Here is a 12,500-nt window from a genome sequence, read left to right on the forward strand (position 1 = left end):
GGACGGGGCTAGAGATCTAGCTCCGTTCATCACCAAACTCATCAATGCCTCATTCACTACTGGCACAATCCCGTGCCACTTAAAGGAATCGTGGGTACTCCGCCTTCTGAAAAAACAAACACTGGACCCTAACATTCCCACAAACTACAGGCCCATCACCACGGTGCCTTTCTTATTAAAAATCCTAGATAAGGTAGCATACACCCAAATTCAGAACTTCCTTGAGGTAAACCATCTCCTTGGCACCCGCCAATCTGGTTTCCGACCTCAACACGGCACAGAGTCTGCCCTTATCGATTTAAAGGCCCAAATAGACTCACTCAGAGACGAGGGTAAATTAGCACTACTCCTCCTACTAGACCTCTCAGCTGCCTTTGATTTGGTGGACCACAGAGTCCTTTGTAATCATTTGGACTCTGCGGCCCACTTTTCAGAGGAGGCTATAGTCTGGTTACAGTCATTCCTTAGTGACAGGACTATGAGGGTGTTCTCCCCCTCAGCGGCAGCAGACCCGATACCTATCACTTGTGGAGTGCCCCAGGGATCTTGTGTATCGCCAACACTCTACAATATCTTCACCAAGCCACTCTTTGACAATCTGGACAATCTGGGTATCACCTATACCAATTACGCAGACGATACCCAGATTCTCCTACCACTTACCAGGGATTATGTGGAAGATCTGGCTTTGGTGAACAGAGTCTATAGCATCGTTCAGGCATGGAGGGCCAACCATGGTCTATGCCTGTACGATGATAAAACTGAGCTCATCATCCTGGGTACCACAGCTCGCATTTCTAAACTCAACCCCAAGTATTCAGCTTTCATTATTGATGGGATCATCATCAAGGTTGCAAGAGAAGTAAAAACACTAGGTGTCTATCTCGATTCGACCTTATCCTTTACCAAACAGGTAAACTCATTGGCCTCATCCACGGCCTATACATGTAAATTAATTTGATCCAGGAAACACTTCTAATCAGATAACAGTTGCCTAATTTTATCCAGAGCTCTCATCCTCTCAAAATTAGATTATTGTAATTCCCTCTACATAGGGGCATCCAAACAAACCATCCAACAGAATACAAATGCTCCAAAATAACACTTAGAGTGGCCCTAAGTATTCCGAGAAGAGCACATATTTCTGAAATAAGACGGAAACACAAATGGCTCTCTACCCAAGAAAACAAATCAACCTCAAATCTGCCTCCCTCATCCACAAATGCTTAAACAACAAAGCCCCTATCTACCTAACAGAACGATTTACCAGAAAAAAAACAAATCTACTAGACCAACGAGAATAACCAGCCCCAACTGCCTTCTGGTGCCCAGATTTAAACTGTCTACTGCTGGAGGGTCCAGATTCCCAGTTAGGGCAGCTCAATTGTGGAACTCCCTACCTCACGCACTTAGATCGGACCAAACGTTCAACAAATTCAGAAAGAACACAATAAAATGGCTCACTGAGAATGCTATGTAACCCTCATTCTCCCCATTCACCTACTGCATGTATTGTACCTGACATAGACTTGCTATTTTGTCACGTCAGCCTGCTGACTTGTTGTCGTCATCATTCCATTTGTATTTGTACTCTATTGCCTAACCCTCATCCTGTGGAGCCAAGAAAACTGTTCTACCTTGTTCTGTAAACTTGTAACTTCTGTAACCAAGCTGTAAGCCCAATTGTCACATGCGCCCTGCTACCTCTGGGTCCAGCGCGCACAATAAATAAATAAACAAACAAACAAACGGCAAAACGCTTGTCTTGGAAGCAAGATGAAGCAGAGCAACACAAGTTCGAATCCAGGGTCTGCACTTAAAAACCTCTTCGGTATTAATCGGGTTATACAAAAACAATGTTAAAAAATATAATACCGAAACAAGCCGACACGCATGGAGACATAACCATGTGACATTAGCTTTGTGTGAAGGGTATAAAAAGGAGCACAGTAAACACCAAAAAGGACATTTAATAGCACAATGGGTCGTATGTAATGTGCAAAGTTATAATTTTTAACTCCTGTGTAAATTCGAATTGTGCCACTGGTTGCATTTGTCCCCACTACCACCAATGTAGATCTGTTCAAAGGCACAGGGCCTGAAACCAGGGAGCTGCTTCAGCTCTTCCTCAGCAATTCTTTAATTTGATCCCTGCTGCCAATTAGTGTTTTGGAATGCCATCTGAGAGAGTCTCAAAGCATTGGATTTTTAGGGTTTTTCAATAAAGGGCGTTTTATTGGCATTTCAGTTTCTGAAAAGTCTGCTAATCCGACATCCCTTTCAGAATGCTCGTGGCCAAAATCATAGTTAACTCATGTGCCTTTGCTGTGATAGTCACTTGACCATTCCCAGCACCTGCCCTCCAGTGGCAGCAAGGCACGGTCAAAGTTCATACGTGCATTCCCCGATAGCTGCTGGAACAGAATTCTAAAGGCTGGGGTGGATTTTTAATCATCTGCGCCTTTGGTTTGAGCAATAAGAATTGTGTATCCTAGTCAGCCTGGAGGCAAGTTAAACTGCAAATATAAGCCACGTCTGGTTATGGCCACACAATTATATAACAATACCATTTGATGTCATTTTAGTGTCCGATTGGTGGAGCACTCAGTTATGACAGGGCTGGTGTGTATTAGCCATCAGACCAGGGCATCCACCCAAAACAACCATTTCTGAACTAGCCCAAGAAGTGGCTTTCATTAATCTCCCAGTGGAAGGTCAACACTTTCCTCCAGGGCACAGGAACACTCCCTGGGAGGTTCCCTGGAAACTGTACTACAAAGACAGTCCTGACAAAATAAAGACATTCTCACACCAGGGTGCTGATCACTGGAATCCCTTTGAAGAAAGCAGACATGGCATCCCTTTGAAAAAAGCAGACATGGCAAGAGGGTGGAGTACGAGTAGCCATACTCGTTAAGGCTAAGAAAGAGATGCTGCCATCTTGGATTCTGCTAAGGCCCCCTAAACGTCTTGCCCCATGCCCACTTCCTGCAGACAAAGCGATATTACAGCAGAAAAAGGTCAAGTGTTACAGCAGCCTGATTGGACCCCTGACAACATGCTTGCCATGAACGTTTGCACTGAAGCATGTCCCTATATGAGGGGGTAGGATGTGGTGGAGAGACCTGCTGCTTAGTTGATACATCTTTGGACTTCAAGAGAAAAGGATTCGCCTGGAACTCTGTTGGGAAATACAGTCTATTCCAAAGTCCTCCACCGCAGATGTGAAAAGAGAAGCTTCCAAGTAAGAGGAAAGCACTTCTCCCCAACCACTTCAGGGGCACATCTGGGATGACACTGATGGTGACCACGTCCTAACTGCTATGTGTGAACTAGAACCAGTAGCCTGCTCAATGCAGACGAGGGACCCCTGTATGTGCCAAACAATATTCCTGGAGTGGAAGTGCGGAACCAAGGATGCACCTTGTTCCTGGAGACCCTGGACCCGGACTGTGCTTCCCAGCAACTCAGAAGCCCAGGATCATCTTAGAGCCCCGTTTAGCACCACAAGACATCTCCAAGCCACTTCAAGACCTGCAGTGCTTCTTTTAGCGGTCGAAGGGCTTCAAACGGCCAACCTGCTCAAGCCCTCCAGATGCCAGCTCGACCCTAGTGGACCATCTCGACCCAATCGCCAACTCTAATCGGTGGAAGCAGAACTGTCACAAGCTGTGGTGAGGCCCCCTTGTAACTTTTTGTACTGGGCCAGTGGCAGTGGCGCAAACAGGAGACGCGAGAAATCTCTCCTTGAATGTATGTGTGGAGGAACCTGAATATGCTTTATTACGGCTACAAATCAATTACAGCAAAGCCTTGTTTCTCCACTGAAGAAAGATTTATTCCAGACTAAGACCCTCATTACAAATATGGCGGAGAGCTAAAGAAAAAGTGGCTGTAAAGGAATTACTGCTCCTTTTACCACTCTGCCATATTTGCGTTTGGCCTTGGAGTAGAAGATTTAACTCTAGCATTATGCTGGAACTAAATACTCCAGCTTCCCACTGAAAAAAAGGCAGACTAACAGCCAGCGGACAGTAATTCTGCCAAAATCCCCATGGAGTCCTATGGATTCCAAAAAATAGGGACTAACTCTGCCTACCACCATCCGCTGGACAAAGTGGCAGTAACGCTAATAACGTTTGGCAGTATACACTTGTAATATTGGCCTACATTTTGTATCATATCCATAAATATTTGCAAGACAGTGTGCAGTGTGCGTGAAAGCACACATCATACTCATTGACTGGTATATGATGTTCAGTGGTGGCTGGAGGGGCATTCAAGTATGTGGGAATTGCCAAAACCAAACAACAGGGGTGTGGGGTGTTATTAGAAAAGAACTGAAGATCGACCTCTTCAAGGAGTCTCTCCTCCTCAACACCTAGGCAACCCTTCACGCCATCAGCCAGCCTAGAAGCTGACCGCCCCTCTCCTCCCAGCCACCCAATACAGCTGTACCCCTCCTCTGTATCTGTCACCCTGCTGTATATCTGTTTTGTTACCACTGAGAAGCGCTCGGTTATGCATCTGTAATGTTGTACACCTCTGTAAGCGCTCTTATGCATCTGTATTGGTGCTCTGTTGCTTCTCGTAGCTAGGTGCACACTCAATAAATACAATAAAATGTATATTATTATTATTACTATTATGTGGCCAGACAGTCTAGCCCTGTAATAACACTTAGCTTGTCATGTTCGCTTTACCCTCGATGCATGTGCAAATCGAAAAAAAGAACATCAGGCCTCAAGCAGCCCTCAGCCCTAAATTTAGCTGGGCTGCTAAATTTAAGGGTCAGGGCTGGCACACACAGAGACTCACATACAACAATTTTTCAATTTTCATCCACGCATTCACACATCATTCAAACAACTCCTCTTTGCATGCATGCATTCATAAAAACAAACACACCAGGACCGGATGGCCCTCCTCTTCGCAACGTGAACACGCTGAGTGACAGGAGAGTTTTCCTTGCCCGTCAGTGTGTCTACGCTGTCAGTGCAATAATGAGAGGCGGCAGGCTCGACTTAGAGCCCTGCACCGCCTCTCATTATCTCGTAATGTTTTTTGTAGAGCAAATAATGTGCAAGGGACACACGTACCTTCTGAGAGAAAGGTGACAGTCCCTGTGCAAATAATCAACATAGGGGCACTATGTTGCCTGGCACCCAGGGGTGGCGAACCGAGGCCTTCACAAACACGAGGCCCAGGGCAGTTTGCCCCCTCTGCCCACTCTCTCGTGATGGCCCTGTGTGGAAGCAACTGTAGTGTCCGGGCAAGGACACAGTTAACGGAGCCCTGTCACATGGACCAATCAGCACGCGCGACGTTCGTGCATGCACAGTAGGGAGCTCGGGAACCGGCAGTTCGCCATGGTGCATAGAATAAAGAAGGTTCACGCTTCTGAAAGCCACGTCATTATTGCAGGCCTGGGCCTGCTTGTGTATACGAGTGTACATGCATTCCCGCTGCGTGCTGTCCTCTAGTGAGGAATAGCTTCGAAAGAACCCAGAGAAATACGACAATGGCGACGAGGATGGGCTTTCTCATCTGCAAATATGAAAGTAAGAAGGCCCTCACAACGACACGTGTTGCAGACGAGGTTGGGAAGTGGTGCCAAAATCATCTGGCCACTAAAAAATGTCAGAAGCCGTAGACTCAGGTAGTGCAGCAGCCTTTCGCCGGCCCAGACCGTTTGACATGGGTGACAAGCCCTGCAGCCCTGATGGGAGAGATGGATCCGTAAATTCGAAAATTACTTGCATGCCCACAATGAAACAGTGCCAGGCGGGTGCTGGTGAATCTGGTGGGAGATGAAGAGGAAGATCTCATACCTACTTTCCTGCCTGAAGATGCTGCAGCATACAAAGGCCTCAAAAGCACTGAGCAAATACATCGACCCGCAGTGCAACATTGACCACGAGAGAGACACATTCAATGTGGCATGCCAGACGGTGGGTGAATCCATGGACGCTTCGCCGCCCGACTTTGTAAACTAGTGGTGCACTGCGAATATAACAAATTCATGAATGAGGAGGCCATATTACAAACGGCTAGGACGTAGTCTCAAACAGATACACAAGCCTCGCAAATTCAAACCACGAAGACTCCAGGAAGAGAACAAGTATATCAGGTGTCATCAGCAGCTCCAGCTCAAAGAGGACCCCTGTCACCAGGACAATGGTACAGATGTGGCCTTCTATTCCCTCATCAGGAAGGTGTGAACTGTCCTGCCTTCGGACATTCCCGTATCGTCAAGTGTGGTAGGGGGAATTACTTGGAGGTTATCTGCAATTTTGCACCTGGACAGTCGCAGGGGTACAACTCCATGGCATATCATTCTTGGAGCAGTGCTGCACGTGTTGGACTCAGAAGTGATGCAAATGCAAGAAGACACCTTGCGAGACATGTCAGGCAAGTGACAGGAAGATCTCAGTCGCCCTCGCCCTCTACAGATGGCACCCAACGGGATTACGTCTAAACGATGAAACGGAATGAACACCAGCATCGGAGGGAGACATCACTCGACTGGTGGACGATCACCAAGCCAAGATCCTCATCGATACCGGCGCCACCCTAAACATCAAGTGCATATCAGAACATAGTAGGATGACGTATAGACCCCAACTAAGGTCATCTGATCCGTGAGTTTTTCATTGGGCTGCGAGAGGACTGGTGCAGAATCACAGGAAGTTCTACACAACAATCGCTACAAAGAGAAATGTGCACGAGATGAATTTCACATACCTCAAGGGGAAGTGCCGGGAGCAACCTACTGGGAGGCCGGCCTGACGCTGAACAGGGACAAGTGCGTTTCTCACAAATCTCGCCTTAAGTTCTATGGACACATTTTCTCACACAAAGGCATGAGCCCCGATCCAAGCAAAGTGGCCAACATCACTGAGATTTCAGCTCCTCAGAATGTCTGTGAAGTCAGGTCATTCCTGGGGATGGCTAGCTACTGCAGCCGATATCTCTGAGATTTTGCGACTACCAGCGGCCCTCTCAGAGAACTCACCAAGCAGGGTAGGGTATTCAGATGGTTTCAGCAATGTGAGCAGGCTTACGCACAAATAAAGAAGGACATCACCTTGGCTGACCACATGGCTTACTTCGACCCAAACATGTGCACAGAATTAACTGTGGATGCTAGTCCAGTTGGCCTGGGGGTGATTTTGGTGCAACATCGACCAGGGCGAGAATACCCCAGAACAGTAATTGCCTACGCCAACAAGAGCTTGTCGGAGGTAGAAACAAGATATTCACAACCTCAAAAAGGCAGGTCTGGCCGTCGTATGGGCTTGTAAGCACTTTCAGGATGTTTCTCATTGGCAAGCCCTTCACGTTCGTGACGGCTCACCAGGCCCTGGTGACTATCTACGGAAGCTCTAAATGCAATATGCCACCACGGATAGAGAGATGGGGCCTGCGACTGCAGGACTGACTTCACGATTGTTCACAAGCCAGGAAAGGAAAAAAACTCTGCAGATTTCATGTCCCGACACCCACTACTGGACACCTCCACCAACAACTCAATGGCAGAGGAGTACGTTAACTTCCTCACGCATCACGGGCCCCCCAGGGCCATCACAACAACAATGATCCTGGACCACACAGACCAGGAAGTCACACTGAAGTGGGTACAGGACCTGATTAAGTCGGGAAGGTGGAGAGACAGAGACTTCACAAACAGGCAAGTCAGAGGCCATACCACAATAGAACTTCAGGAACATAAGAGAGGAATTATCGATATCGGCAGAAGGGCTCATCATGCGAGGACACAGAATAGTGATTCCCACGTATCTGCAGCAACAGGTCGTAGATCTAGCACATAAAGGACACCAGGGGGTGGTCGCCACAAAGAGACACCATGTGGTTCCCAGGACTAGATCAGATGGGGGAATGCACAAATGTTGCCTACCACCTGTGTCTGTGCACCTCCAAGCCTAATAACACTGAACCCCTAAAGATGTCAGACCTGCCGGAGCTCCCTTTGGACCCACCTGGTGATTGACTTCTTTGATCCTTTTGAGAACAGCAAGTATTGTCTAGTAATCCTGGATGAGTATTTGTGATTCCCTCTAATACACATGACATTGTCCACGGCTGCCAGTGCGGTCATACCGGTGCTCGATCTTCTCCGCATGGGGCATTCCTAAAGTCCCTATGTCGGACAACGGTCCACCATTCAGCAGCTTGGAGTTCGAGAAAATGCACGCAGTACATGGGTATCCACCACAGAAACATAACTCCCTATAACTCCCTTATGAACACAAGCAAACAGCATGGTGGAGCGATTCATTAGCAGCCTTAAAAGAGTCCTCAAACAGAATGAGCTATGATCCCTGTCACTCCAAGTTCTATGTAGCATGTTGCAGGAATACAGGAACTCCCTGCAAGGCACGACCGGAAAGTGTCCTTCAGAGTTGCTATTTGGCAGGCAAATAAGAATCAGACATCCCTATCTGGCAAGTGACCCAAATGAGGATGCAGAATAAGCCAGAGCGATGGATGCACGTAAGAAACAGGACATGGAGAAACATGCCAATAGCAGGAGACGAGCCAAGAGCTCTGACTTGTAAATAGGAAACAAGGTGCTTGTCTGTAGACGGCAGGACAGGAAACCAGAATCGAGATTTGATCCAGACTATCTGACAGTATCACACATCAATCAAACAATGGTGACTGCTCGTTCTCCTACCAAAGTGGTCCCTCAAAACGTCTCCCAGTTCAAGTTGTACAAGAAAGAGGATCAAGAACAGGACAGCTCTGCAGCCTCATGTAATGAGCCAATGAGGGAAGAGACTGAAGAGGAGCCAGAAGGACGTCAGACAAGGCCAACCAGATACATTAGACCCTTACATCTAATTGAAGAAATGTGAATACAGAACTGTGACTTTTGTTTTGCTCGATAGGAGGGGGCAGGGGGAGATGCAGTGTCCTGGCAAGGACACAACGGAGCCCCAAAGCTCCGTCACATGAACCAATCAACGGAGCCCCAAAGCTCCGTCACATGAACCAATCAGAATGTGCAATGTTCGCGCATGCACAGTAGGAAGCCCGGGAAGCTCCAGCTCGCCGCAGGGAATAAAACAAAAAAAGGTTCATGCTACTGAAGGCATCTGTCATTATTGCACGCCTGTGCCTGCTTATGTATGTGAGCGTGCCAGCATTCCCTCTGCGCACTGTCCTCTAGTGAAGGATAACTTCAAAAGAACCCAGAGAAATACGACAGCAACCAACTCAAATGGTAATTAGACCTACTGGGAAGCCCTCGACTCATCTCAAATGCCAACTCAATACACAACGAGCCCTTGCTTCGAACTGCCTCACTAATCAGAAAGCAGAACATGACTCCCTTGACACAGGCTCAACTGCAGTAAAGCAACTAGAAGCCTGACCCCAACACTGCTGTGCCCCAAAGACAAGAAACAAAAAAAAGGTATTTGAAGAGGTGCTGTCCCCCTGGTCCACGTTAAAGAATTTTCGTGACTTTTAAGGACACTGCCTCTGCCTTTCAAAGTCATAGCAATTAACAATGGCATGATTGAAGACATCTTTTGCCTGAGCAACTAGTTTGCCCTTTGTTCTCAAAGTCTGTGTTTGCTGCGTTTCTTCTGCAAAGGTGGATCTTTTTGTGTGCATGGATATTTTTTATTTTCTAGAAAATTGGTTGGACATCATTTTATTTCTGGGCTACTGCACCATTGTTGTTTGTGTTGCATTTGCATCAGCTCCCACTCCTTGTGAAGAGTATAGCCTGGCCATGGCCTGAGCAAAAGTGCTGAACAGGGTATACCTGCAGGACTGTGGCCGATTCAGCTTTATGATTGCGTTTGCTGGCAGCCTCCATTAAAAGCACCGGTTTACTGCTGAGAATTACAGGTACTATGCCTTTCAATTAAAAGGTATTCGGAACTGGCAATTACCTGCCCATTTAAAGAACTAGGTTAGCCACTACTCACCCCTGTACTCCTGCAGAACAGAATTAATTTCGTCAGATTGAGTAATTTGACACACGAAAGGGATATTTAAATCACAATTGGTCATGTGTAATGGACACAAAGTTGTAGTTTGTGCTGCATCTCAAGCGCAAGTTCAAATTGTGGCACACTATGTATTTGTGCTCCCCTCCGATTCCCTCCTCCGCTCCCCCCAATGTAGATCTGGCTAAATGTACGATGCCAACACGGGGGAGCTCAACAAATATTTAATTCGATCCTTGCTACTTATTACCCACACATTTCCTGCTTTTGTCCAACGCAGGCCTCAATAAATCACTGCCCCAAACAAAAGGGACTGAGAGGAAAAATTAATTACCATCGCAGGGCATATAGCACCTGTCATGAATGCTGCGAGATCCCCATAGCTACAGGGTCCATCAACCCCTCCAACAAAAATCTGGGCTCCACAAAAACGTACGCCTATACTTAATTAGTGCGCTTAATTAGCGCATACATGATGTTGGCATGTTGGTCCTACACGAGAGCATCTCTGTAGCGGCAATTCTTGTAAAATGAAGCGCTGGTACTTACCTACTACTAGAACACCACTGCCTAACCTTTCTCACCTGAGCACGGGCGCCCCGTCTGCTCCTCCGTATCGGGGCCTTGCGATCATCCTCCGGGGCCAGGTGGGCTCCATAGCGGTACCGGTACATGGATACTCTGGGCTCCAGATCCATGTGTTACATCAAATGAGTTCCCCCGTTAGATTCGGTTTTACCGCACACAGTGCGCGTGTGCAGCATTTCCCTGCGTTCTTCACGAGAGCGACAGAAAGTGCTTCCGTGATCAAGAACTGGGAAGCGCGTGCGCCGTGCGAAGGCGCTCTCGGTGCAGGGAACGAGCGCTTTGTAGGCGCGTTCCTGTTGCTCATCATTTTACCGTCGACTTCTATGAAAGAAACAAAAACGCAGAAACAAGGGCAACTGAATTATGGTCGGATACAAAAGATAGGCAAATGGAGAATAACAACATGATAGGTCAAAGAGGGCAAATAAACATGCAAATACAAGCAAAACGAAACAAAAAAGCTATTTTATTAACAAGTGTTCATTGACCAATCAGGCAAACACAGATTGCTAAGGACAGTATGCTCGTCTTTTTTGCATAGGGTTGATTAAAACTCAGCAGTTAATCTAGTTAAGTAAAGAAAAATAACAGTATATTCCATTTTGATGATTATTATAACAAGCTACGATGAGCACTGTTATGAGGGGTGGGGGTGTTCAAACGTGACACCCCAGGGACACCTCTGTTATAATGCTTGTGCTGGTGGCCAGACATGCCAACATTCTAGAGCCCGTCAGAGGGAGATGTCCCCCACAGAAATCAGAAGAATGTATTTTCTTGTAGGATTGCATTGGGGTTATCATTATTTTAGGTGGGAGACAGTAAAAAATAGCACTATTTTTAATTGAAAAATCAGGAGACTCCAGCCTGAATCGGGAGGTTTGGCATGTATGCTGTTGGCACTCCTGTCGAGCAGTGCAGAGTGGTACGGTATTGCATGAGGAATTGATATAAGACTCTCTTAAGACACATCACCTGACCGAGAGCTATTCAAAACACTGTGGTCAGGGTTCTCATGAGCCTCTCCGCGTCACCGTTGGCCCGCAGCCACACTGGTGTTCTCTTCCTGTGGCAGATCCTGTGATCTCGCATGACTGCTTTGAAACAGAGCCCCATTGTCAAAGCAGATCACTTCTGGCAGACCATGGGTAGCCAAGATCTTTTCCATGACTGCGATAACATCTGAGAGCGATGTGGAGGGCACAAATTCCACTTTCGGGTCCCTGGGATCACTGGTCTACCATGAAAAGGAAATGGTTGTCACGGCTGGTAGATCCAAAGTCAATATGAATGACTTGCCAGAGCGTGTTCCCTCTCAGCATGGACTAAATGGTGAGTTGGTGCACCCCGCTTGCCGCCTGACACCACACACATCCTAGGATATAATCATCCACCTTGTCTTCCAACCCCGGGAACCACACCTTCATACATAGGCGTGCCTTTGTTTTTGTAGAGCCGTGGTGTACCTGGTGTGGCAACGCTATGACCATGGGACAAACTTTGCTAGAATAACTGTCTGAGACCCTCTCAATAATAGCCCATCATCCTTGAATGTGAGCTCACCTTTGATGCACCATAGCTGTTTCAGCAAATTATTGTGTGTTTTCGGTTCACCTGTCCAGTGTCATCAGTGCCATTTCCATTCTCCCCTGGTGATTGCTTTCTGCATCATCTCGAAGCACTCATCCTCTGAGGAGGCAAGCCGTATCTCATCAATGGACATGGAATTGGGGTCATTGCTCTCAGACACCATCCTGAAAAAGTCTTCCGTTACTCCCTCATCGTTGCTGGCTAGGTTGGCTCTGGAAGTAAAATCATTCTTGTGTAAAGTTAGATTACAAACTTTCTTTGCTGAAAGAACTGAGGAGCAAGATCAGGACAACAGAGGTGCAGTCCACTTTCACATCTAATAATGTGGACAAGCCTGCA

At 47.1% G+C, this 12,500-nt stretch overlaps 1 protein-coding gene across 3 annotated transcripts in view; it reads right to left on the reverse strand.

The window, feature by feature from the left end:
- The window catches only part of LOC138567598 (zinc finger protein 605-like), a 517,842-nt gene extending 507,040 nt beyond the window's left edge, over positions 1-10,802 (reverse strand). For all 3 annotated transcript variants that reach the window (XM_069645984.1, XM_069645985.1, XM_069645983.1), the window contains exon 1: positions 10,568-10,802. In XM_069645984.1, the coding sequence (XP_069502085.1) occupies positions 10,568-10,681 (114 nt within the window). In that variant the 5' untranslated portion in view covers positions 10,682-10,802. The remainder of the gene's footprint in view (positions 1-10,567) is intronic.
- Between the last annotated feature and the right edge of the window lie 1,698 nt (positions 10,803-12,500).

This window comes from Ambystoma mexicanum, chromosome 2p (genome assembly GCF_040938575.1).
Source record: "Ambystoma mexicanum isolate Mex_15411 chromosome 2p, UKY_AmexF1_1, whole genome shotgun sequence".
In the NCBI taxonomy this organism is placed as follows: Eukaryota; Metazoa; Chordata; class Amphibia; order Caudata; family Ambystomatidae; genus Ambystoma; species Ambystoma mexicanum.